Raw genomic sequence first — 27,447 nt, forward strand, 5'->3', positions numbered from 1 at the left:
GGAAAACAGATTGACAATCTTTCTGTAAAGTTACTTGTAACAGAGGTAATCAATATTCATAGCCTTTGACCTATCATTTTCCATTGAAGGAATCCACCTTAAAGTCATAGTGTAAATTAAGGACAAAGGTTCATGCACAAAAGTTCATTGACACATTATAAAAGCAAATATAGTAAAAATAACCTTAAGGAATAGTTAACTTACTATAGGCATAGCCATACACAGGAAACTGTACATTCTTTAACATTATTTTGAGTCATTTTAATTACATTGGAAATGCTTGATATAAGAAGTGAAATAAATATAAACTATTTTAAGAGCAACGGAACTAAAGCTGATGAATCACTTTAGTTTCCAGTTTTGTTCCAATTTCTAACACTTTATTTCCTCTCTGGAATATGATATTTGGCATTTTCCCAATTTAGTTCTGAGGGATTTCCCATCAGAAAACATGCCTCTTTGGTCATGGCTAAAATTATCTCTGGTTCATTGATTTCTGACATTGACTGTTGATATCCCTAGTTCACTGATTGCAGAAAACAAAAAAATGTAGATGACCTTTAATAAATGCCTCACACAAAATTTACCTTCACCACCACCCTCAAAAAAATTTTGGAAATCTTCCAGTGTGCATATGTCAAATTGTCAAAGATTATTATGAATTTACCATAATTATTAGAATGCTGGACCCCCAGCAGAATGTCCTTCAGGAAAGCAGTAGAGTATTAGCTGTCATTCAAAACACAAAAATTGGGACACCTTGGTGGCTCAGCGGTTGCGCATCTGCCTTTGGCTCAGGTCATGATCCTGTTGCCCTGGGGATCAAGTCCCACGTCAGCCTTCCTGCGTGGAGCCTGCTTCTTCCTCTGTCTCTGCCTCTGCCTCTCTCTGTGTCTCTCGTGAATAAATAAAGAAAATCTTCAAAAAAAAAACCCCACAAAAATTACTTTAAGGAAGTGGTCAGTCTCATTCTTCATTAATGCAATGTTCTACTTAGAAAAATTCAGAAAGACATCTGTTCTGTTTTGGGAGAAACTAGGGTAAAAGTATATTTTGGGGGATGAAATGCTGAAAGTTTAATTTGAAATTGAAAATTATTTCGTTTGTAACAATCACAAGGTACTAACAATAATACTACATGAAAAAGGCAAACATGGGCAAAGGCTTCAGGAACCTGGAATATGTCCTACTTTGTGTTATTAAAAAAACCAAAAGGTGTGACAGCATTAACAAAACACACACACACTTTCTCTTTATTCCCTTTTAGTAAAACAGCTTTTAATTTTGCTTAATTTTATCATCATAATAAACCTCATTGTAGGCTGTTCCCAATCTATAAAAGAACTGCATATTCTCCCCAAAGCATTTTTATTTAGTTGTTTGGAACCAAATACGTGTTTTCTATAAAAACAATGTTATAAATTGGGACTAGTTCCTCAGCCTGGTTCCACAAAAGACTATTTGACTCATACTGTATCTGAAATACGTTTGCAGTGAAAAGACACAATTGCTGAAAATAATTTTGTTGCATAAAAGGCATTATTTCAACTACATTGTGGGCAATTCAAAGAAACTAATCATTGCTTATTTAATTGCCTTTTTGGAAAATTATATTATAAATTCTAATCAGGAACACTGGAAATAGTTGTCCTCTTCTTTCCAGCAAGCAAGCTCAAGCCACAGTTCGGGACGCTTGTTATTGTTCTGCCTCAGGTACTCTGCTCTCCACTGCTGTTGTGAGCATCTTCACATCTAGCATCTGTAGGAACTCACACAAATCAGGCTTTTGAACTCAGAAACTTGCTAAATGATAAGCCTCTATATGGTCCAAATTTCAGATAAGCCAAAAGCTTATATATACATTTTTGGTTTTGGATTACAGGGCCGTAAGTAAAGTTTTCTATAAGAATCCTGATGTCCTAAGATTGGGTTCGACATTATCCCATTAAAGTGGGTAGCCATCAAACATGCAAAAATCCAGGGATCCCTGAGTGGCTCAGCGGTTTAGCGCCTGCCTTTGGCCCAGGGCGTGATCCTGGGGTTCCGGGATCTGATCCCACATCAGGCTCCTTGCGTGGAGCCTGCTTCTCCCTCTGCTTCTCTGTGTCTCTCGTGAATAAATAAATTCTGTGTCTCTCGTGAATAAATAAATAAAATCTTAAAAAACAAATGCAATTTATTGCATTTGTAAACACTGGAAAGAAGCAGAGTCGAATAGGAAAGTTATAACGTTAAAGTATGATTTTCAAAAGACTATACACAAGACTACCAGATATAGAATGAACACATATTTAAGATTTTTTTAAAAAATATTTTATTTATTTATTTATGAGAGACACTCAGAAAGAGAGGCAGAGACACAGGCGGAGGGAGAAGCAGGCTCCATGCAGGGAGCCCGATGTGGGACTCGATCCTGGGTCTCTAGGACCACACCCTGGGCTGAAGGCAGCGCTAAACCACTGAGCAATCCGGCCCGCCCTATATTTAAGATTTTATTCAATCAATTAAGGGGAATTATTAAGTTGACAAAGCCGGTTCAGAGAAGACTTGGAGAAGCAGAGATTGTATAGAGTCGGTCAAAAGAATGCCGAAATGAACTTATGGGGTTACTAGATACAAAATCTGTTAGAACCCTATTGTGCATTAACCTCTGCGGTTATATTTTTCTAACTGGACAGAAATCTGTAAGTTACCATGTAACGTCAGTGTCTGCTTTCTAATCAAACAATAAAGAGCAAAGTCAAACACAGGCAAATTCTCCGATAGATAATTAAAGAATTATTAGGCAAATGTGTTTTTTAAATGACACTGAATGGATACTAGCCTTCTTTTTGCCTTATTTCAACTTTTGGGTGATTTTTCTTGATGGTAATTTTTTTAAATGTATCCAGAGAGAATGCACCAAGACATAGGGTATTATTTTATCCTGATTAATTATCCTGACCCTTAGCCCTGTCAGCTCAAAAACTGATTTTTTTTTTTACTCCCAGTGTGCCTATACATTGACACAGCTCACAAAAACCAAATATACACATCAGACAAAAAGCAATTCATTTACAATAAAAATACAACTCACAAATATATCAGATACTCACCTCCTCTGGCTGGTACATTCTTTCCCTTAAGGAAAGCAATAAATTGGGTCAACTTATCATTTCAACATTGCTTGATGAGCAGTGGTGAACAAGGGAAAAACCGGCCCCAGTGCACTGGACATGTACCCACCATCCCCCATTCTCCCAAATGAAAAAAAGAGAGAGAGAGAGAGAGAGATCCCCTCCTTTCTCCAAGAGCAGGAAAAATGAATGTACCCATGAGAAGTTTAGGTTTGGGATTTGGGAAGAGGGATTTGGGATTTGGGATTTGGGAAGAGGGTGGAGGAGGGCAAGTTATTTTTAGTTCTTGCTAGTAGACTGGCTTTACCAAAGAAAACTCATTGCCCTAGACCATTTTTTAAAGTACATTTACTTTTCTTAGTAATCTCTACACCTGACTCAGGGCTTGAACTCAAAACCCTGAGGTCAAGAGTCTCACGCTTCTCTGAATGAGCCAGCCAGGCCCCCCCTGCCATAGACAATTTTGGGAACTTCTAGAAACTGCAAAGCAGATTCAAAATTAAAGTTCTGCCTCCTAATGGCTCAGAGTCTGCTCTCAACCTGGACAGTAGCCTGAGTCAAGTACATAGCCCCCAAGCCTGTTATTACTGTCTGAAGTTACCCCCGGAGCCTTCCCCTACACATCTACTCGTCCATACACCTCACTCGCCTTCTCTCTGAGCTCCCTGCCACCCACTTTCACTCCTCATTACCTCCTCCTATCCCTGCTCTGGAATTTTGGTGGAATGGGGGTGGGGGGACAGGGAGAAAGAATTGACGAGGGCTGTCCTGAAACTTACTATACTCGAAGTATATTCCGAGGCCAAAATCTTCTATTGGATAACATTCCTTCATGTGTTCCGTTGGCTGTTTGGCCCCTGGTAGCCGTTGCTTCTACAACTCAAAGATTTTTCTTTTTTAAAATTTTATTTATTTATTCATGAGAGACACACACACACACACACACACACACACACACAGGCAGAGACCCAGGCAGAAGGAGAAGCAGGCCCCATGCAGGGAGCCTGACATGGGACTCGATCCCGGGACTCCAGGATCCCACTGTGGGCCGAAGGCAGGAGCCAAACCACTGAGCCACCCAGGGATGTCACAGATTAATGACATCAGGCCATTTCCAAAATTCCTGTCTTGGAAAATAAAAGGCCAGGGGGAGAGCTTGATCCAGGGCACTTCCTCCCCAAAACAGAATGTGCATGGGAAATGCCACACTGGATCTCCAGCCTTTTTCTACAGTCCATCACATCTAATTCCTATTCTGATTGACTCACTCTTTCTTGATCTGTAATTTTATTGAAGATTCACATATCTGTTGTCTCGCCCTTCCTGCCCCTGGCATGAGAAAGATTCGGACTCTAAGGTGCTTTTGTCCACACTGCAGATACCAGATTGCATCTCTTCCCTAAGTACAGTCTCCCCAGGTGATATCATTTAGGTGATTCCAAACAGTTGTATGGTTGTGTCTCACAAATTTGCAGCTCTAGGGCTGATCTCTCCCTTGAGCCTCAGAGGCCTTACTTTTGCAGTTTGCTAAAGGTCCCTAATTGTACACTAGTAAGCAAGTCAAGCCTCAGCAGATAGAACAAAGAACTCCTGATTCTCTTCTCTCCCAGCCTGGTCGTCTCTCATTCTTCTCCACACACCCAGTTGCTCATCAAAAACATCACAGACCTGGGACCACTGGGTGGCTCAGTCAGTGAAGCATCAGCCTTTGGCTCAGGTCATGACCCTGGAGGTCCTGGGACTGACCCCTGAGCGGGCCTCCCAGCTCAGCGGGGAGCCTGCTTCTTTCTTTCCCTCCACCCTTCTTTGTCACTCGTGCACACATGCCCTCTCACTCAGGCTCAAACAAATAAAGTTTTCAAAAAACATATCATAGTCCTTGGAATCACCAGGCCACACCCAGTCAGCCAGTCCTATGACATGGGACTCTCCCCCCTAAAATGCATTTCAGAATCTGCCCACTTCAAATCACATCCACTGGTACCCACCAGTTCAAGTCAGCATCTTTCCTAGACCCACTGCAATCTTCTTTTTTTTCCCTTTGCCCTTGCTTCCATCCTTGTCTTTTTTTTTTTTTTTAAGATTTTATTTATGTATTCATGAGAGACACACAGAGAGAGGCAGAGACACAGGCAGAGGGAGAAGCAGGCTCCATGCGGGGACCCCGACATGGGACTCTATCCCGGGTCTCCAAGGTCACGCCCCAGGTCGCAGGCGGCGCTGAACCGCTGGGCCCCCCGGGCTGCCCCCTTCCTGGTCTTTATTCTCCGCGCAGCAGCCGGAGGGATTCCCACGCATGACATCACACGTCCTCCCTCCTCAAACGTCACCTTTGCATGGATTACAAGACCCTGCGTGACCTAGCCCTGGCCTGCCCCTCTGCTCTCCACCTTAGCCGGCTTCTTCCTCCCCGCCCACGTGTCCCTTACAAGTGATTTCAAAACCGTGTGGCCGCTGCCCCCCAGACCTCCCCTTGGAGGAGAGCGTAAGCCGCCTTCGCAGAGATGGGTGAAAGCCCTGGGTGGCTCTCCTGCAAGTGCCTGCGCCGACGCTCACGAGGGCTTTCTCAGGCCGGCGACAGAGCAGAGGATGGTGTCACTGGCAGGGCTTTCACCGCAATGTGTGACCCACGGCCTTGGCTCCCTTGCAGGGGTTCTCAGTCCCCGGGGCCTTCCGTGGCCAGGAGGGCGGAGCTGCGGAGGGACTTCGGAACCCGCGGAGGCCAGGTGGCCTCACCCAGCTCCCCCGGCCTGGAGAGGGAGGCTATCTGCAGAGGCGCCCCCCCCCGCACCCCTGCACCCCGGCCCCCGCCCCCAGCAGCTGAGCATCGTCGGGAACCGCCCCCCGCCCCCGCGGGCCGCGCCGCCCCAGTGCGCAGGCTCCGCGGCCCGTGGAGGACCGCCGCCAGGGGGCGCCCGCGCCCCGCCCGCCGCTCCGGCTCCGCCCCCGCGACCCCGCCCCTCGCCGCCGGGCCGCGCGCGGAAGGCGGAAGTCGGGCGTCCGCGGCTGCGGCTCGGGCTCCGGGCGGCCCGGGGTCGCGGCTGGAGCGGCCTGGGGGTCGGCGCTTGGCGTCCGGGCCGCCGCGCTCCCCGTGAGCTGCCCCGCGGAGCCGAGCCGTGACGAGCGGTGAGTCCTCGCCCCGCGTCTCCCCGGCCGCGGCCTCGTCCCCTCCCCGCGTGCGCCCGGCGGGGCGCCCCCCCCCCCCGGCCCCGCGCCCTCACCCCTGCCCCGCGCCCTCACCCCTGCCCCGCGCCCTCACCCCTGCCGGGGGGGGACCTTCCTCCTCCCTTCATCTCTGCCCGCGGGGACCGCCCCCCTCCGCCCTCCGCCCTCCCCCCAGCCGCGGGACCTCCCCCCTCCCCTCACCCCTACCCACGGGGACCTCCCCCCTTACCCCTGCTCCCGCTGCCTGCGGGGACCCCCTCCCTTCCCCCCATCTTCCAGCGATAACCACCCCCCCTCGTCCTTAGCCCTTCCCTCCCTGAATTGCCTCCTGGATTTTACTGGCCTTTAAGACAAAACAGACCCCAAACCTTTTAAGCTCCATCGCTCCCTGTCACTGTCGTGCTATTTTTGGGTTCCCCGTTGCACTCGGTAGCGGTCCCAGGCGGCGAGGGGTGTGCGTGTGTGCGTGTGTGTGTGTGTGTGTGTGTGTGTGTTAAAGGGCTCAGATGACACGAATGTTTCCTCCCCCGCCCCTGCATTCGGTAGTCGCAGAGATTGTTCCAGACGCCGGGTTGATAAAGCTGTTCCTAGTATCTGGCTCTAGGGGAACTCCGGGTGTTGAGACTTAGGAGCGTCTCGAATGGAACAGAAAGCACCTAAAGTATCAGCAGCTCCAGTGTGCACTATAGGATTCGCGTGCTTTTTCGGGAGAACAGGTTTACCGGCGTCTCGCTGCCCCCGGGGGTGGGGGGGGGGTAGAAACGAGAAAAATGGTAAGGAAAACCGGAGCCCGTCCGTGTGAACCCGACCCCCGGCATATATACGTTAATGGGAAGATAGGAGGGGGTTTTTCTGAGTTTTGAGGTTGGGCAGGGTGGGGGGTACGGGGGAGGCCTACTGGCGACTTCAAGGAAGGAATGTGCTCCGTTGGGGCACCTGTCGCCCGCCGGCCTGGGGAGCGGACTTGCAGGCCGCGCCGACCCGGGTGCTTCTCCGGTTCCAGAACTGGAGAGGCCGGGGCCTTGCCGTGACGGGCTCGGGTGTGTGATGCCCACCCGGTGGGGGCCGCCTCCATGGTACAACAAGATGTTCAGGTCCCTGCCTCCTGGAGGAAAACTGCCTCGGAAGCGCAACGCCTCTTGTATTTGTTTTTTTTTTTTTAATTCATTTATTCATGAGAGACCCACAGAGAGGCAGAGACACAGGCAGAGGGAGAAGCAGGCTCCATGCAGGGCGCCTAGCACCGGACTGGACCCGGGACCCCAGGGTCACACCCTGGGCTGAAGGTGCTAAACCACTGAGCCACCAGGCCACCCCGTATTCAGATTGTTAAGACCTAACAATTGACCTTTTTGCAGCTCTTCTTGGCGGTTGCAAGTCTTTGCATTTCAGGAATAGACTTGGGTGAATAGTTGTTTCTAAAGTTAGTAGCAGGTTAAAGGTACTTTCTCAGTATTTTGTTTTATATCAACTTACTCTAAAGGAGTACTGTGTTTTGCCATGAATGAATGTTCAGTTGACTTAAAATTGACTGATTCAGGGGACCCCTGGGTGGCTTGGCAGTTTAGCACCTGCCTTCGGCCCAGGGCGTGATCCTGGACTCCTCGGATCGAATCCCACGTCGGGCTCCCTGCATGGAGCCTGCTTCTCCCTCTGCCTGTGTCTCTGCCTCTCTCTCTCTCTCTCTCTCATGAATAAATAAAATCTTAAAAAAATATTTTGACTGATTCACATACCTTGTTGATTTCCTTAGCTTAGACCTTCAGACCCTTTCTGTTGACGCTAGAGGAGCACATTTTTGGGCAGCACCATGCTCCCCCTCCTTCCCTAAGATATGTAACGGTGTCCTCTTTGGATTATAATATATACACCCAGATACTGATATGTGGGCTTAAGCCATAATTTATGACAATATTTATTCATTTGTTTAGTCTGAATACGTTATCAGTGGTTACATTCCACAATGTTTAATTAAGGGAGTGCTTTGTCAAAAGTTCAAAAATAATAAAAGTAAAAGACAGTGAATCACTGAAGTAGCAGTTGGTAAAAGTCTATTGTACACACCAAAATGTTTGCAAACCAGGAGCAGTTGAACCAAAACATGGAATGAGGCTTAGGGGGTATTGTTGTAAAGCCGCTCACATAGTGAGAAGGCCCTGACTGAATTCTTCACAGTGATTGGGTAGAACATTAGGATTTTTTTTTAATGATAGGGAATTGGTCTGTGGTTACTCTGTATCAGTCTTGGGGAACGCTTCAGGTTTTGCCTCCGATTTCCAGCAAGTTTACTTAACCCTTTTATGCTCCGTAGTTTCCACTTTCGTAAAATGGGACAACAAAATTGTTGAATTACTATATAGAGCTGCACATCATAATAACTCATTCTTCCGGGTGCAGTTCTGAGTGCTTTGCACAAACTAACACATTTAATCCTCGGTAATTCTGAGGTGGGTCCTGTTACTATCCCTATTTATAGATGAGGAAACTGAAGCAGAGAAGGTTACATAACTCTTCTGGGTCCTACACCAAATGATGGAGAAAAGAATTAAACCCCTACCATCAAATTCCAGCATCTGACTTCTTTACCACTTCACATACTGCCTCTTCAGCCAGAGCAGTGCCTCATCCTTTGTGGATCTTTTTGAGGAGAAAAAGGTATCTGTAAAAGAAGAAAGTATGGAAGTAAAAGATACAGGGTTACTGTCTTAACCCACTCTTTGGTGTAGTGGCAGCCAGGATTTTCATATGCAAATGAGACAGGCCGGGGGAGAAATTTCTAGCATACTGACCAGAAGTTTACATTCTGTTTCTGGAAGTGTATCAGGAACATATTAGGGTTTTCCTCAGGTGTAGTTAATCTGCAGCAGAGACTTGGTTACATAGGCTATGAATTGCTTTTAGACATTAGCTTCTAATTCATAAATACTGTAACAGTTTAGAATTTGAAGGCATCCCACCTACCCATGAAAGCAATAGTTTTCCATAGGCAAATGAAACTTCACGTGGTTTTCCAGTCATTAATAATGAGACATAATCACTTGACCTGACTGAAGGCAAAAGGACATATACACATAAATATTTTTTCAATTCCATTCTTTCTACATCGTAGAAATCCCCGCACTGAACATTTAGAAGTACTTGTAGGATTTTAAATCTAAAAGATGAAACCAAGATCCAAATTGTTAGGTTGCCCCAAATCACACATTTAGTACTTGCGTGTGATCACCTGATTCCCTGTGCATTGCTCTTCCTTGCACTGCTTGCTGGTCATACCTTATACTTGAAGGAACCTCAGTAGCATAATTCAGTTCCTCTGCACATGCTTAACGAGCACCTGTCACATGAAAAAAAATTTGCACTAAGCTGAAAATACAAAAATTCTTGACTTCAGTCACAGGAAACAGACATGTTAAGCAGATAATTATGATATAACTAAGTGTTACAGTTGAGGTACTTTTCTTCTTTTAATCTTACAGTCTTTCTCCTAGATCAAAAATGCTTAATTCAAAAGATCATAGCCATGAAGCAAAGCTTAAAGAACTTTAAAAAAAAGTCTCCTGTAAATAATACCAACAAAGCTAATGTATATCAACTAAAAAGTAACTTACATAGATAAGTGACATGTGTGTGTGTATGTATGGTAAGGCATTTTTTTCTCTATTTCTACAGAGCAATTGATAATCACGTTACTATGAGTCTGCTAAACTGTGAAAACAGCTGTGGATCCAGCCAGTCTGAAAGCGACTGCTGTCCTGCCATGGCCAGCTCCTGTAGCGCTGCAGTGAAAGATGACAGTGTGAGTGGAACCACCAGCACGGGGAACCTCTCCAGCTCTTTTATGGAAGAGATCCAGGGGTATGATGTGGAGTTTGACCCACCCCTGGAAAGCAAGTATGAGTGCCCCATCTGCTTGATGGCATTACGGGAAGCAGTGCAAACACCATGTGGCCATAGGTTCTGCAAAGCTTGCATCATCAAATCAATAAGGTAGGTGAGCGGGGCGTTTGGATAGCGCATTCAGTTGAGCTTTCGACTCAGTCTCGACTCAGGCGGTGATCTCAGGGTCATGAGATCGAGCCCCAAGGCAGGGTCTGTACTCAGTGCAGAGTCTGTTAAAGACTCACAGCCTCTGCCCCCTGCTCACACGTGTTTGTTCGTTCTCGCTCTCTCTCAAATAACTCTTGGGGGAAAAAAGTAAGGTGCCTGAGCATAAGAACTGTATCAAAGGTAAGTAACTCTATTTTGTCCTGTCCTGGCCCTCAAATAAATAGGTGAATTAGCTATTTCTAATTAGAGCAGTTCTGTTACAGACTAGGGGATGTCTCTATGCTGTAAGAAGATGATATAGGATAAATGTGCCTTAGGGCGCCCGGCTGGTTCAGTCGGAGCAGTGTGCAGCTCTTGATCTCAGGGTTGTGGATTTGAGCCCCATGTTGGGAATAGAGATTACTTAAAAATAAAATCTTTAGAAAAAATTTCCCTTTGATGCTGCTGCTGCTGGAATCTGATAATCTTAGCAATACAAAAAGTGTTGACTCTTAAGTGTATCAGTTATTCTTAATTTAGCCATGTTAAATTCTGTTACCTGGTGTCTATGGACAACTGTAAAATAACCAGTAGTTTTTCTTTTTTCTTGTAGGTCTTTTTTTTTAATTTAAATTAAATTAACATGATGTATTAAAATAATTAGTATTTTTAAAGAAAATATTAGTGGATGGCTCTACCTTCATAATCTATCCAAAATCGAATCCCTCCTTGCTGCCTCCACTACTGCTGCCATCTGAATCACTGTCAGCCCTCACAGACCTCTGGCTTCTATCCTTGCCTTCCTTTTTCCAGACTGTTTTCAGTACAACCTGGTAAAATAAGGAAGATGATGTCATCTCTGCTCAGAACATTGCAGCAGGTCATCTGAGAATAAAAGCCAAGGTCCTTGAAAGGCCCTGCATGATAGGCTCATAGTCTGTTTTCTGACCACCTCTTACTACACTGCCCTTCCTTCCACCAGTTCATTCTGCTGTTCTTGAACCTGTCAGCTGTGCTCTTGCCCTGGGGAATTGGCTTTAACTGTTCTCCCTGTTCGGAGCACTCTTACTTCAGCTAATTACTTAGCTCATACTCTTTCTTCCCCCAGTGTGGCTCTCACCTCATCGGTAACCGAGCTACCCTATTTATACCCCAGCATGCCTACCTCCTCCCCACTCCCAGCCTCCCTGAAGCTACTTATCTTTCTTCCTTAGCACTTTTCGTCTTCTGAAATACCAGATAATTTGTTTATTGTCCTCTTGTTTAACTGGAGGATAAGCTCCTTTGAGAGCAGAGATTGAGATCTCTTTTACTTCTTGATGTTTCCTAAGTGCCTGACACGCAGTTGGTGCTCAGTAAATCATGGTTGCTTTAACCAAATGAAGGTAGATGGGATTTCCACAAGTGATTCAAATTCATCTCCTAAGAAATAGTTACATTTTACTATAATTCAGAAATAGGAATATTTTTGGATGACTGAGGGGTTCCATACAGAACAAAAATAATGGAGAATTGGAGGGGATTTTATGTTCTTCAATAAATATCTAGTTATATTGATAAAATCATTCTTTTTTTTTTTTTTTTGATAAAATCATTCTTAAGTCCGTTAAGCTGGCTATTCCCTAGTCTTACAAGTTTTTCTCTTTGAGCTTTTGAATTAATGTTAGTATGAAATTTGAATTTAGGATAACTACTTCCATACTTGGAACTTGGTTTAGTTTAAGTTATAAGGGAACATGTAACTTCTGTCAGTTCTTGGGAAAAAATGTGTTGCCCTTTGTTGAATTGGTAAGATCTGTGGAGGGTAGGTTTTCTCACCCTTCTCACATGGCATTTAGGGCCAGATAATTTTTTATTGTGGGAAATTATTTTGGGGTGATTTAGTAGCATTCCTGGCCTCTGCTCATGGATGCCGTGGTATCCCCCTCTCCCTAACCCTGACAGCCAGAGTGTCTCCAGACGTTGCCAAATGTCCCATGGGCAGCAGAATTGTCCTGGTTGAGACCACTGGTTTAGAATGTACGTGAGAGTGATGTTAAAGGCTAGGTTTTTGTTGTTGTTTATAATGATTTTCATATCGTTGTATAGGCGATAAAAATGGATTGTTGGTTTTCCTGTAGGTAAAAATATATAGTATTTTACCAAGTGTCACACATCCCAGGAAGGTAGCTAATCTTCAGCAGTTTTTTAATAGCAAAGTTCATGCAAGTAGTGGGACAATGGTCTGAAAAGGAAGTAAAACCCACAGAAGGAAGTCTGAGCCTTTTTTTTTTTTTTTTCCTGTCTCCCTCTAAGTTAGAAATGACCACTTAACTTAACTCTGAAGTTCTTAAAGGAACAGCTTTAAGTTCAGTCAGGGCATTGAAATGTATCGCAGTTCCATTCCATTTTCTTTTTTTTTTTTTTTTAAGATTTATTTATTTATTTATGATAGACATATATATATATAGAGAGAGAGAGAGAGAGGCAGAGACACAGGAGGCGGGAGAAGCAGGCTCCATGCCGGGAGCCCGATATGGGACTCGATCCCGGGACTTGAGGATTGCGCCCTGGGCCAAAGGCAGGCACTAACCGCTGCGCCACCCAGGGATCCCTCCATTTTCTTTTGGAGTGATTGCTAATGCTGTGGAGAGTGGTTTCCAGTTTACTCTGTAAGGCTGTTCGTATTTTCTCTCAGTTATCCATCACTTAGGTTAGGGCATCTATTTCTGTGCTTCTTAGAAAGTGTTTGAGGCCTCATAAGGACCATGTCTCCCACCTGTGTTAGTTCTAAGACCTTTACCAGCACACCCCATTTTGTAGCAGCTTTCCACCTGCAAGAGCAATTAGCACTATTCGTTCACACATAGGGCATGTTCAACAAATATTTGAGTGATTGAGTAGCCTACCTGACCTGCCGCATTTTGTCAGTGAAGATTGAGACATCTCAGAAAGTTAAAGGGGAGTGACAGATACCCAATCTTCCTGGGGATGGTTTTTCCATTATAAGATATTGAAATAAATCACTGGGGATCAGGACATAGAGGTGCTCTAACTACCTACTACTCTGTACCTTTTTTTTTTTTTTTTAAGATTTTATTTATTTATTCATGATAGAGAGAAAGAGAGGCAGAGACACAGGCAGAGGGAGAAGCAGGCTCCATGCCGGGAGCCTGATGCGGGACTCGATCTTGGGGCTCCAGGATCACGCCCTGGGCCAAAGGCAGGCACCAAACCACTGAGCCACCCAGGGATCCCCTACTCTGTACCTTAAACACAAAGGAAACCTTCTGTTGCCTGTGGACCAGAGTATTGTAATGACTGTTCAGAGTAAGCCTAAAAATGTGGCCGCGTAGGGTGCTAATTGGTTTAATTTTTACTTAATGAGTGAGCCGCACACTACAGACACGCTGTTGGCCCATGAGCAGCACATCTAGTTCCGTTTCACTAGTGTGTTGTACAGCTGCTAACAGGAGAGAGGCCTGCCAGACTGCCAAAATTCTCACCCTTAACTTTCATTTCATTTCATGCCAATCAAAATATGATTCTATTCAGTTTTCTCATTTTTTGCTTTAAATCTATCCCCAAATCTAAAATGCCACATAGTTTTTGATAGATTATCAAATAATGCTAGTTGTATTCATTTCAGTAAAGAACACTCGTTAGACTGTCCACAGGAGAACAGTTTATTTTGGTGATATGCAATAAAATATGTTAAATTATTTTCCATAGGAAGTAATCAATGGAGAACTTATATGTGATGAATTATAAAGTTTGTGTTTTCTAACGTTAATTTTTGTTTAAATCTACTATATGTATCTTCTTTCTTTTAGGGATGCAGGTCACAAATGCCCAGTTGACAATGAAATACTCTTGGAAAATCAACTGTTTCCTGACAATTTTGCAAAACGGGAGATTCTTTCTCTGATGGTGAAGTGTCCAAATGAAGGTTGTTTGCATAAAATGGAACTTAGGCATCTTGAGGTATTAAAATTATTTTCTAAAAATAAAATAAATAAAATAAAATAAAATAATTTTCTAGCAGTTAGCATATATGCATGGCAGTTCCCAGAGGACAGGCACTTTGCTATGTCCTATGTATGCCTAGCATATAATAACTGGTTAATAAATTCTTGCTTAATTAATGCCAGTTCTTTCATAATTGAATATAAATATGAGTAGAAACCATAAATTTCTTATTCCATATATACTCTGGCTTTGCCCCAGTAATAAGAAGAAGGATGTCAGTATTCTGCTACAAGTGTAAGTTTTTTAGTTGAACATTATCTGCAATAAAACAGAGGAGTATTTCAAATATAAAGGTCATATGTTAACCTCTTAATTTTGTTTCTCTCATCTTGAAATAAGCAACAAATTCTATCATCTTAGTGTCCTAACCATGCTTTTTTTCCTCTTTTTATAAGTCAAACATTTTATTATGAGCCAAATGGAGTCCTCCTACAGCTTGATATTAGCTGAAGCAATCAGATAAAAGCATTGCTTTTAAATTAAATAAAACAATTCTTAGCTTGGTTGTTTTACAAGAAGTTAAATATTGGTCATATTCTATTTGAAATTAAGTGTTTAAAATGTATTTGCAACACGCCCACCTTTATCTCCTTTTAAAGAAGGAATGCTCCTTTTGACACAGTACTAAATTGATAATCAGAAAATCTGACTTCTTTCCCTAACTGGATACATGAACCTGAGAATTCACATTCTTTGTATAAACTTGTTATTCCCAACCATTATTTAAATTCAATGAGGAGCACCTGGGTGGCTCAGTCCATTAAGCATCCAACTCTTGATTTTGGCTCAGGTCATGATCTCAGGGTCGAGGGATCCAGCCCCATGTCAGGCTCTGCGCTCAGTGTGAAGTTAGGCTTGTCTGTCCCTCTCCTCACTTTCTCCTCGCTTGTCCATCTCTGCTCGCTTGCTTTCTCTCTCTAAAATAAATAAAATCTTTAAAAATAAATTAAAAATAAATTCAGTAAGACCTTCATATGGTGTGTGCTAGACAAAGCAGGTTCAGTAGCCAGATCTATATAGAAGGTACATTCATAGATTTTTAGTACATTCTTAGATTATTTTAGGAAATTTCATAAGGATTGGCAAATCCTGATCAGTTACTTTTTCCTTATTATAGGATCACCAATTACACTGTGAGTTTGCTCTCATGAATTGTCTCCAGTGCCAACGTACCTTCCAAAAATGCCAACTTAATATTCACATTCTCAAGGAGTGCCCGAGGAGACAGGTTTCTTGCATGAACTGTGCTGCATTGATGGCATTCGAAGATAAAGAGGTATGTACTAACTTGGATTTATTAATTTCACTACTACTTTCAGAAATATTTTTAATGTACATTTGAGAGTATAGAAGAGGATATTACTCCAAATCTGAGTCAATATTACCAGTGGTGGGAAGATTGATTTTTAAGAAAGACGGTTCAGTAAACCATTTTGGTAAGTAAATTTTGGGTTTATACTTGTATATCTTTCTTAGAAAAGATTGTTTATACTACTTAACCACTGTAGTAGATCTGCAAGTAACACAAGCTTCTAGGAAGGACATATACTGATCCCCTTTTCTCTGTGATATTTTAATGACCAATTTTGGATTGGAGCCAAGTAGAATGATTACTTTATCAGACTTACACTTTCCTCTTTGAAAAGGAAAATGGGTGGTTAAAACTTTTACAGAGGATAAATTAAATACCACAGAGTATGTTCCTATGGTGATAATTTATTGAGCTGAACCCATGTGATAAAATCACTTTTCTCTACATAGGTGATAGTTCAATTAACACTTTTACTTGTAAAAAGAAACATCACGGTGCTTGACCACATCATAATGATAGAGCAGTTTTACATTCAGAAACTGAGATGCAGAGAGGTTAATTTTATGTTAATACAGTCAGTGGCAAGGCTAGCACTAAGATGTAGTCCAGGATTCCTATCCTATGTCCTCTTTATTAAAATCATCTACCTATAATTTATGTTTTTTTTTATAATTAAGATTTCTTTAAACTTTATTTCTTATAAATTCATATTGGTAATTTTCTCTACTTTCTTAGAAGGTCAAGCATATTCATTAAGTTAATGAAATACGAAAAGAAGTTAGCTAACTTGCTAAACATGTAGAGAAGTCTGAGGCATAATTAGAGCAAATTGATGTCTTCCTAAATTTCATGAAGTTAAGTGGCCTTAACCTGGAAGCTTAATTACTTCTCAGCATATTAACTAAATTCATTGTATTCTGGAACACAAAGCTCACCTTCCTGGGGCATATGAGAACCTGGGTACCAAAGACTCTTGCCCTAATAATATGTTCTTTTAACCGTCCTGGTAAGAGTTTGAATCAAGTTGTCATGGTGCTGCTAGAAATTTTCAGAAGAGAGCCTTTGCAGAATTATATTACTGGTAAATTTTGTGCAAACTAGTGGCAGATGCTCTGCCTCAGTTTAAAAGTAATTTTAAAGATTTTCTAACGTACTACTCGTGTTCTTTCAAAGAGCAGGAAAGCGAGATGAATCTTTATTATACTGGCTCCCTTTGGAGACAAAATGACCTTTGTGCATTATTCTTACATTACTGTTTCATACAGATTGAGGTCCTTAATTTTTTTATGGTGAATTATTTTTTATAAAAATAGATTGTTCTTACTTTTTCAGATTTTCTAATGCTTTTTAAAAATATTTTTCTAATAAATTTAGATCCATGACCAGAACTGTCCTTTGGCAAATGTCATCTGTGAATACTGCAATACCATGCTCATCAGAGAACAGGTATAATGATTCCCTTTCATGAATTAATATTTTCATCAATAGATTAAAGAAATGAGTTAGGTTTTTAATTGAGAATTTAAATCAGTAAAGCAAAATGAATACAGGTTGAATTAGTAGTAAAACTGAAAAGTTTTCACATAAATTAATATAGTACTTCCGGAAAGAACAAAATATTCAGCCTCCCTAAGTACTTAAAATTTGTACATCATTAACATAATATCCATGTTTATGTGTATTTTTAAAAATTCCTACTAAGCCCAGGTCATTTTAAGATAAAAAGTAATCCAAAAAAATATCCATTTAAAGAAGAAATACATATTTTGCACACTGTGGAACAGGGATTTTCGGTGTCCAGAGATCAGCTGAAAGTGAGAGAACAATGAACAAGAAAAGCAGGTCTGTTCAGTAGCAGAGCATTATTTATAGCTGTAGCCCCTGAGACATGTGGGAACATTTTGAGATTTCCAACATTAGTAGCACCTGTTCATTTGTGCTGTAGGCCGTTAGTGGGCATCATCAGAAGTAGTAGTTATAACAGAATACTGTACATTTGTACTAATAGAGAAAGGAAAATTCCACTTGATGGCTATCTTTTGACATTTGGGGAGTTTACCCACAAAATATGACTATTAGTCACTAAATATTTGTATACCCATGAAATCTGCAAACCCAAAGATCATAATTGATTACCTTAATAAGTAGCAGCAAGCAAAACCTGTCACTTGACTAAATTTTTCCATGTGTCTTTTAACAGAGTCTTTTAGGTTTTTTTCCCCAAAACAAAGCCTTAATTTAAAGGTGTTAAACTTCTTTCTGCTTATGAAGTCTCACCTTAGTTTTCTTTTTTGCTCTGTTTTAATATTTAGAGGAAACCATGTATCATATATTAGACCCAACAAAAATAAAATAAGTAGGAAAAAACTCTAGGTTAAGAGAAAAATCTAGGTTTTGATCTTGGCTGTGCCCCTAACTTGCGCACTGATCTCTGATAAGAAAGTTGATATTCTAGATCTGGAATCAGCAGGCTAGCCCACCAGCCATTCTGGCCCACTGCTTGTTTGTGTAAATACATTTTATAGGACACAGCTATGCCCACAAGTCTGTCTGTTGTATATGGCTAGTGTACTACAATGGTAAAAGTTGAATACTTGTGACAGAGACCATAAGACCCACAAGGCTGAAAATACTTATTATCTGTTCATTTACAAAAAAAATTCTGCAGACCGCTGTTACAGATATTGCAAAATGAAGAATTGGCTGTCTGCTTGAAGTATCTATGAATACAGGCAAACAAAATTTCTAAGGGGCATTTGGCACCACTTTCAAAGAATGTGATTCTGCATAAATGGATCTCACCTCAAAGAATATGTTTTAGAGTCCCCTAATCAAAGGCTGAAACTTTCTTTAGAACTTTTATTAACGTGCTTAAAATACCTTCTAACATCTGCATCTCCTCATAGTAACCAAAACATGCCCTGGTTAAAAGAAAGTAAGATTTATGAGAGCCAATCATGAGGGAAATAATGGCTGTAGCCAGTTAACTGCATACCTCAGTTAACTGGTCCCTATTAAATGGCCTGGACCACAGTTAGAGTCTGGAGTTTGCAGTGGTAGTTGCCATCGGAAGGTGCTTTTCTCTAAAATGCCACTAGAGGGGGTTAGTTCCTAGCAATAGAAACATTTTCTGGAACTTTGAGCGATATAGGGGGATGATCTGAGATGTTACCCTTTCCTTTCTCTGTGACTTGGAAGTAAATACTATTTTCATCTTTGTAGGCTACCTGGTTTTTGTTGTAACTACTCAACTCTCCACTGTGCAAAAGCATCCATAGATATGATTTTGTTTTGATGCAATGTAAATCTTTATTTCAAATGTGATCTCGTTAAACTAGAACATGATATGCAAGGAGAACCATTTTTCAACCTTTGTTTTGGTTTCAGATGCCTAATCATTATGATCTAGACTGTCCTACAGCCCCAATTCCATGCACATTCAGTACCTTTGGTTGCCATGTAAAGGTAAGTTGAGTTTTTTTCTTTTAATTCTTGAATATCAAAGAAAATTCTGTTCTATAGTGGAGTCAAGAATACCAGTGGAAGGGGATATGGCTGACATGCACTGTATATGAGTTTTGAGCTCCAAAGAGAAATTGAATCAGAATATTGATTTGGGGAAGGTAGTTCATGATGATAATGGTAGATGCGATCGAGATCATATAGCGTGAGTGTACAGGAAGGAAAAGCAGACCATCAAAGGAGTCGTGAGTAGACCATATTAGAAACTGGTAAACCAGGCAAGAAACGGTGGTATTGTTATGCTTTCCAAAATCAGTTTCAAGACTACTGATCAGTTGTGTCAAATATTTGAGATTGATGGTTATTTTTTTAAAGATTTATTTATAAATTTGAGGAGAGAGCAGGCACGTGCAGGGGGAGAGGCAGAGGGGAGAGTCTTAAGCAGACTCCCTGCTGAGCACAGAGCCTAGCAGACCATGGGGCTCAGTCTCACAACCTTGAGGTCATGACCTGAGCTGAAACCAAGAGTTGGCTGATTGACTGTACTGCCCAGGCACCCCAGAGATCAGTGGCTATTAATGATAAGTCATTCTTTCTGGAGAGGGCAGCTACACTTTTGCTTTCTTTCGCATTATGCTTTTTTATGTGACTTTTTTTTTTCTATAATCATGCATTTAGTAATTTTAAGAATAAAGTGAAGAAATGGTATGTAATACCAATTACATTTTATGGGAAGATTCTGTATTGTATGCATGGAGGAAAAGACTTGAAGGAAATGTATCAAAATGTTTAATGGTGTTAGGTGAGATCATAGGTAACTCATTTTCTTTGGTCATCTGCATTTTCTGTTTTTCAGTAATCTACATGACTTACTTTTGTAATAAAAGTTATATCATAAATATTTTTTCATGTAACAGAATGTTCTTGATGACATGAGTGTGAAGATATGAAAGATTATACTTTGCAGTAGTTTTGTAAAACAAATGAATTGGAGACAGTGCAGATGGAGTACTCTCAGTTGTAAAAGGAAGAGGGAGAAAATGGGATTAACTAAAAAGAGACGAGATCAATTGAGAGGTGACCTTTTTTTTTCAATAGGAAAGTTATAATGTATTCTGAGGGAAAAGGGTTTAGGTTTATGAAGATAAAGGAGAAGCGATATAACTGGGCAAAACCTCTGAGGTCTTGAGAAGGTGGGTGTCACTGAGAGCCCAGGTGAGGCACTAATGTTGGACAAGCAGAGAGTCCTCTCTGAGTCAAAAGAGAAGGATGAGTGTAGATCCCAATACTTTTATAGGTGGGAGAGGTTTTGAGTGAAGGGTGAGAATATTTAGCACATAGCCTCACTTTTTCAGTGAGTGAAGAGACAAGATCATCTCATCGGATCAAGAAGTTGATGAAGACCAAAGGTCGTAGGGGATTGAGGGAAATGATGACTTAAAAACCTTTACTTTGGCTTGTCAGGGTCCCTTTCCTGGTCCTCACAGTCTCTAGTCCCAACCTAAGGCTTGTGCTTGATTTTTAGATGCAGAGGAATCACTTGGCACGCCACCTACAGGAGAATACCCAGTCACACATGAGAATGTTGGGGCAGGCTGTTCAGAGTTTAAGCCTTGCTTTAGCTCCTGTACCTCCGCGTGATGTGCCGCCGTATGATTCTTCCTCGGTGTCCCGGATTTCCAGCACGTGTCACCCAGAGGTTCAGAATTTCCAAGAAACCATTCAGCAGTTAGAGGGTCGTCTTGTAAGACAAGACCATCAAATCCGAGAGCTAACTGCTAAAATGGAAACTCAGAGCATGCATGTAAGTGAGCTCAAAAGAAATATTCGAACCCTTGAGGACAAAGTTGCTGAAATAGAAGCACAGCAGTGCAACGGGATCTACATCTGGAAGATCGGCAACTTCGGGATGCATCTGAAATCTCAGGAAGAGGAGAAACCTGTTGTCATTCACAGCCCTGGATTCTACACAGGGAAGCCTGGGTACAAACTGTGCATGCGCCTGCACCTCCAGTTACCAACTGCTCAGCGCTGTGCTAATTATATATCCCTCTTTGTCCACACAATGCAAGGAGAGTATGATAGCCACCTCCCCTGGCCCTTCCAGGGTACAATACGCCTTGCGATTCTTGATCAATCTGAAGCGCCCGTCAGGCAAAACCATGAAGAGATAATGGATGCCAAACCAGAGCTGCTTGCCTTCCAGAGACCCACGATCCCACGGAACCCAAAAGGTTTTGGCTACGTGACTTTTATGCATCTGGAAGCTCTAAGACAAAGAACCTTCATTAAGGATGATACTTTATTAGTACGCTGTGAGGTCTCTACCCGCTTTGATATGGGCAGTCCCCGGAGGGAAGGTTTTCAGCCACGAAGTACTGATTCAGGGATATAGCATCCCTGCGTTTGTTCAAAAAAAGTCTGGAGAAAGCAGTGTCTTTCCTTGCCGTGTTCTCAGTAGTATGCAAACCAAAAAAGAAGTGGGAAAAATATAATCCTCACCAGTGAATGTTAATAGATCACTTACCCCTTCTTCCTGTTACAAATCTCTGAACCAGTTTTTCTTGGGAATCTACATGTTCTCTGCTTTTTCAAAAACCAAAGTGCCTGTGGCATATTGCAGCAGCTCTTTTGTCATTTAGTATACCTCTTTGTTGTACTTCCATGGGCTTTTGCTCCAGTGTGTTTTATTGTCAAAAAGCCCATGGTTGGACTAGTAAAGCTCAAACCTTTAGTAATAATAATAATAATGGACATTCCTTAAAACTTCAGCTTATTTTTATATTATATGTAATATATTAAACTTGAGAATCACTACTGCCTCGTGCTGGTGCCAGCGAGAATTATTATTCTGGAGCTGAGTTCTCATTTTATTTGACCTTGTATGGATTTCAGAGGATTTGAGCCTTAATCCTTGGAAAGCTTAAGTTCTCATTCACTCCAATCCCCCTGCCCCAGGGTGTTTACTAAGGATGTTCAGAAACTAGTTTAAACCCTAAATATTACCTTACTTATTTAGTGTAAACACTCTGTCTTCTTGTTTAAATATTTTATTCTATCTGGCTTACGTATTTCCTTGAGGCTATAAAGTAGCATCTTCTCCAGAGTTGAGAATGCTGAGAACAATGTGGGTACCAACTGCCCAGTATTATGCTATACATCCCTTTTTGTCCATTTGGTGCAGAGTGAATTCCACAGCTTTACATATGTTCTCTGTGGCTTAATGCTTGTAGGATAAGGAGATGCACACGGACAATCTCCAATGTAAAAAGTGTGTCTCAACTAGTCAGCCAACAAGACGTCTTCCCGGTGGTGAAAGGAGCTATCTGAGCCAGAAATTTTCAGCTCATTTAAACACTCCCTGGTAGTTGTTAAATGGAACAAAACTGATTTCCTAAAAACAGAATTTCCTAATATTTGGGGGGTCACTGGAGATAACATGAGAGGTCATCAAACCAAGGTGGGAAGCCCTAGTGGTTGTGTCAGGACTTAGCCTGAGTAGGTTGCTTTGGTAGCTGAGGAGGGTCATGTGGAATGTGTGGAAGTGGCTAAAGGTTCCCAATAGGGAGGGGTGATTTTTGTGGCGCTAATTTGTTAAGGCCTATAGTTATTAAATATTATAGTGAAATCTTGTTCTCAGGGAGTCCCACGGCTAATATAGGCTCTTAGAAGAATCTGAGAGGACCCACGCGCTATGCTGTTCACCCAAGATTGTTTAATGCTGTCTGGTCATGAGAGATGGAATTGTATCTTTCGAGGGGCCGAATCAGAGCTCCCCGACCAGCATCCAAGATGAGCCTTAATTTCAAGAGGAAGCCAAGAGACCTTGTCTGTGGAGAAGAGTGGTTTTGGTTCCAGGCAGACCCAGCAAGTGTCACTTTGACCTTTCCCTTTACTTGTCTCTCCGCCCTCCCTCTCTACCCCACATTTAGGCTCCTGCTCTGCTCTCATGGGTTTATGTTACACGGCGAAAATAAAGATTACGCAGAGATCCTGTTCTGCACAATTACCACTCCAGCCACCTGCTCATCACTGGTTCCCAATTCACTTCCTGGCAAGTCGGTGTCCTCTAGCTGCTGTGCCTTCCACCCAACTCCAGAGAATCCTTGCAGCCCCACCGTCTAGGTTGGGAGCCCTGCACTGCTGCTGCTAACTGATTGTTTTTCAATGAATAATTGTTGAGCTCCATTTAAAAAGTAAATGGTAGGCTTTTTTGTTGCTGCATAGAAAAAGCCTGAAGGAAATACGCTGAACTATTTTTGATGACTTCTTTTCTTCTTTGTGCTTTCTTAATATGTTTTACATTTTCTGCAGTAAACCTCTATTTTATCAGAGGGAAAAAGAAATGTTGCCACAAAACATTCAGCCCCACCAAAAAAGGAAATGCTATTTAAAAGCTTCCTGGTCAAATATCTATTAAAAGCATGGCTGTGCTTTAGGTACTGAAGCCAGTCATTTCCTGCTTTGGTTAGTTTAATTTTTTTCTACTAACTCTACTTAATCCAAACCAAAACAGTTTTTTGCCTACTCTCAACTTCTAGCTTCAGGTTTCTCATCTGTAAAATAAGAAGTTGCTTTAGATGTTTCTAAGGCCCACTCCACCCGTAAAATTCTGTTTTAAGAAATTAAGTCCTAACCAGAGCATTGACAATGCTTATTAAAGAATTTTGCCAGTAGGAAATTGTTCTACCTTGTTTTTTGCTGAGATCACACTGTACTTCAAATGTAGTATCCCATCAGCTGGATCTCATCCTAATTCAAAGAAGCATTTTTTTTTTAAACCCCCAAACGTATCGCATTTTGTAAGAAACTAGGAACTTGTGCTGGTCATTCACTGTGAATACAAAAGTAACGATGGTCAAACTGTCATTCCAAATAGAAACTTTTGCTACAACTTCAACTCAGAATCAAGCCTGATATGGAAAAACTGGTCTCCCATATTTTTCAAATCTGCCCTACTCAAACATGCTGGTTTCACTCAACAGGCTTTCAAGTGTTTGTGCTGTGCATTTTTATTTTATTAACCTTTTAACGTGTTGATCTTCTGACATCATTCTCAAACATAGCAAAATTGTTTCTTTTCCCAGAGATGTCCAAGCCAGTGTTGGAAGGAGCTGACCACAAATCCTGTATTTTGCTGTGGGAAAACAAGGATGTTGATTCGTAGTTGGTAGTTTTTACGGCCCTTTGGCTGGCTCTGCAGTGACAGCTCCAGGCTATACCATGGTGTGGTTCAGCTCTCACTGTGGGGACGAATCAAGTGAAATAGAATGAAAGATGAGCTTCTTCCTCTAATAATGGACTAATCTAGAGATGTTGGATGATATCTGACAGTTTTTGTGACAAGTATAAAATTCTGTTCTGTTTCTGTACCAGTAAGTCTTTAGGATAAACTAAGCACGAATTAGGAATTATGAATTATGCATGCAATTAGAATTCATTCTCCTTAAATAAGAGGAGAATGCTTGTCATTCCTTTATCCAGGGAACCCTCAGATCTCTGGTGACCAGAAAAGACTCTTAATTAGTAGAGAGGCTTTTCTAACTTAAGACTTGAAAGCACTGTACTTCAATTCAGTTACTCTAGCTCTTTTTTTTTTTTTTTTCCTGGCCTGCCTCAAATTATGCTCATCGTTTATATACAATACCCTTAGGTGTGTTTTGTGATGCCTACTTCCACAAAGCCTAAGCAGTGCAATGCCTTAAACAAGTGAAAAAGAAATGGACAGTAGCCCTTTGTATTTTTCGTTCAAAATACATTTTTTTTCTAAATTTTCCAGATTCACCTGATAAGCTATAGTAAGTTTCACAGTTGATACCATTGTATTGTATAATGGGGAATGGACACTTGCAAATTCCCAGTATCCCAACTTTCCCAGAAGGTTGATTTGATGAAATCAAATTAGATGGATCTCTGTAGATTGTAGTATTCAATTACAGCCTTCATATGTTTGCAAAGAGATGCCTACTTGTTTCTCTAAATGTCACCTACGCCTTTAATGTTGATTTTAAAGCTTTTTCCTCCCCCAAAATTGTTACCATTAAGTTATGAAATACTGAAAAATTCTAGATGGGGCAAGCATCTTGTACATGAGGAGATGTGGTGCTTTTTTTTTTTTTTCCCCCCTCTCTGAAAGTGCTTTCTCAGTCGGACACTAGCTCTACTTCCAGAACTAGAGGGGAAGGGAGGCCGACTCTTCTGCTCCCTCCAGGCCTGCAGCTAGCTCTGAATGTCCTCCTGGGAAAGCACCAGGGCACAGCCGCAGTGCTCTGCTTCCCAGCCATGGCTTCTGAGAGCCTCCTGTGAGCTTCCCTGCCTCTGCGGGCCGAGTGTGTTTATCCCAAGGCTCTTGCAGGTGGATTTCAAGGTAAAAGCTGAAGTGCCAGGGGAGAGACGAGCATATGGATTCCTGTATTCCAAGAAAGAAGTGCTGCCAGTCTTAGGAGCACATAATGACAGTTTAACTCCAGTCCACACGGGAGTAAACTGAGGCACCTGGTGTTCTGTTCACTGTTTCTGCACAGTGCCCGGCACAGGGTAAACACATGTTTAGTAATCAACAGCGAGTGAAATTACTGGTTAAAACTGACCCAATTTCTGGTAATTTGTCATGCAAGCTTTAGGTGGTACGGTATAGATGGGTTTGGTTTGGTTTGGTTTTGCCTTTCTCCCCAGTACTTTCTTTAAGAAATTTTACAGACATGCAGAAATGTTGGATGAATTGTATAATGAACAACCACCACCTAGAATCTACAAGTAACATTTTGTAACATTTGCTTTATCACTTAGTAGATGTTAATTTTAATGAGACTTCAAGTTTGGCTTCTCTTTTAAAAATTTCTCTGAGATAATTAGCTTCAGTCGAGTCATCTTAAACTCTTTGGGGAAACCTGTGATATTTGAATTGTAGCTGCGATTATGGTCCTTACTTTCAGCTAGTTTTCAACTTGTAAATCTATTATGCTGAATTTTAATCTTATTTATCTTGCCTGAAGGGATGCTTTTTATAATGGATTTATTTGAAAGTCGTCGATCAATTGTGCAGAATATTTTAATGTTATTTTCACACTTGATAAATTATCCAATTAATTTCTCTGGTCAGAATGTAATGTGGGGCCCATTCTGCTTACACAGTGTTCCAGGATTATGTTCCTACAGGGCTGAAGAGGCAGTGTAATTTAGCATATATCCCACTAAATCAGGAGCTACAAGACTTAGTTTTTACTCCTGACCATGGGCAAGTCCGTTCTCTTTGTCTTTGTGTCTGTTTATCTACCTGTAAAGAGTGGGATGGAATTTGAAATTTAGATACCATTAAGTAGTGGGTAACATTTCTTAATGCTTGGGTCTACTAAGGGAGGCTATTACAAATCTGTAATTGTATGACAAGCTGTGGGATGAAAACCGACTTGAAAAATGGAAGCACGTGCAGTGGTCTGAGTGTCACCAGAAAGCCTGCTATTGCTCAGAATTTACTATTGCTACAGAAGTTGTGAGTTTTCCTAATCCATCTGGACTCCAAGTGTTCTGTGATAGGGAGTTGAATGCAAAGATGGGAGGGGACGGCTCATCACAGACCGAGAATCAAGTGTTCAGTGGAAGAGCAAGATGTGTGGAAGGGAGAGCTTAATGGCTTTACCCAGGTTCACTGCCGCGGGCACCCTCTACTGCCCCCTCCAACCGCCCCCCATCACCATGCCTAACAAAGAAGAAGGCCCTGAGCAGCACTGGGGCGCTGGTGGTCTCCACAGGTCAATGCACCTGGACTGCAGGGTTGGCAGAGGGATAAACAGGGTCCCCACTCCATTTAGTGGATAAGTGTGACCTTATTTCCAACCTAGGTTATGCCTGTAGGTTCACATTTATCTCACAAGGGCATTTGGAGATTTTACATTAGATCCTGTCTTAGTGGGCGCCTGGGTGGCTCAGGGGTCAAGCGTCTGCCTTTGGCTCAGGGCGTGACCCTGGGGTCCTAGGATTGAGTCCTGCGTCAGGATCCCTTCAGGGAGCCTGCTTCTCCCTCTGCCTGTGTCTCTGCCTCTCTGTGTGTCTCTCATGAATAAATGGATAAAAATCTTAAAAAAAAAAAAAAAAAAAGAACATGTCTTAGTAGTGATTATAGGAGTATGACGAGAACCGTGTTTCTTGAATGGCACCTTGCTGAATATTAGTGTAGCTGAAAACAAATGCCAGACCGACCTGCCTACCCACTCCCATCTGGTGTGGATATTCTCTTACCAGCAGCCTGTGTATAGCACCAATAGCTTTACCAAAGAAGTACTCTTACTTAAAATGAAATATATATAATAAAATATAATTGGTATTCTGGGTGTTTAATAAATAAGTACACTGCTTTGA

At 41.9% G+C, this 27,447-nt stretch overlaps 1 protein-coding gene and 1 long non-coding RNA gene across 5 annotated transcripts; one reads left to right on the plus strand and one right to left on the minus strand.

The window, feature by feature from the left end:
* Positions 1–1,351: 1,351 nt before the first annotated feature.
* Positions 1,352–6,764, minus strand: LOC121471307. The gene is made up of 3 exons (XR_005982651.1): positions 6,650–6,764; positions 3,896–3,989; positions 1,352–1,759 (listed from the first exon to the last, which is right to left on the minus strand). It is a non-coding gene; the product is annotated as an uncharacterized LOC121471307 (long non-coding RNA).
* On the plus strand, positions 6,066–27,447 carry TRAF6 (TNF receptor associated factor 6). Of its 4 annotated transcripts, none has more exons than XM_041721850.1 (8): positions 6,066–6,242; positions 8,758–8,936; positions 9,951–10,268; positions 14,120–14,270; positions 15,433–15,591; positions 17,002–17,073; positions 19,015–19,092; positions 20,615–27,447. In XM_041721850.1, exons 3-8 carry the CDS (start codon positions 9,973–9,975, stop codon positions 21,482–21,484), a joined length of 1,626 nt encoding a protein of 541 aa, XP_041577784.1. In that variant the 5' UTR covers positions 6,066–6,242; positions 8,758–8,936; positions 9,951–9,972; the 3' UTR covers positions 21,485–27,447. The 4 variants fall into 4 exon arrangements, with proteins under 4 accessions (XP_041577784.1, XP_041577783.1, XP_041577786.1 ...); XM_041721852.1 differs by lacking the exon at positions 6,066–6,242 and adding an exon at positions 6,870–7,054; XM_041721851.1 differs by lacking the exon at positions 6,066–6,242 and adding an exon at positions 6,874–6,997.

Source organism: Vulpes lagopus, chromosome 11 (assembly GCF_018345385.1).
Source record: "Vulpes lagopus strain Blue_001 chromosome 11, ASM1834538v1, whole genome shotgun sequence".
In the NCBI taxonomy this organism is placed as follows: domain Eukaryota; kingdom Metazoa; phylum Chordata; class Mammalia; order Carnivora; family Canidae; genus Vulpes; species Vulpes lagopus.

Bases quoted from the DNA above. Each gene is read 5' to 3' on its own strand.
- TRAF6 (XM_041721850.1), top strand. From the start codon at position 9,973: ATGAGTCTGCTAAACTGTGAAAACAGCTGTGGATCCAGCCAGTCTGAA. The intron at 14,271-15,432 runs GTATTAAAATTA...TCCTTATTATAG, and splicing joins TGGAACTTAGGCATCTTGAG to GATCACCAATTACACTGTGA. The intron at 15,592-17,001 runs GTATGTACTAAC...TAATAAATTTAG, and splicing joins TGGCATTCGAAGATAAAGAG to ATCCATGACCAGAACTGTCC.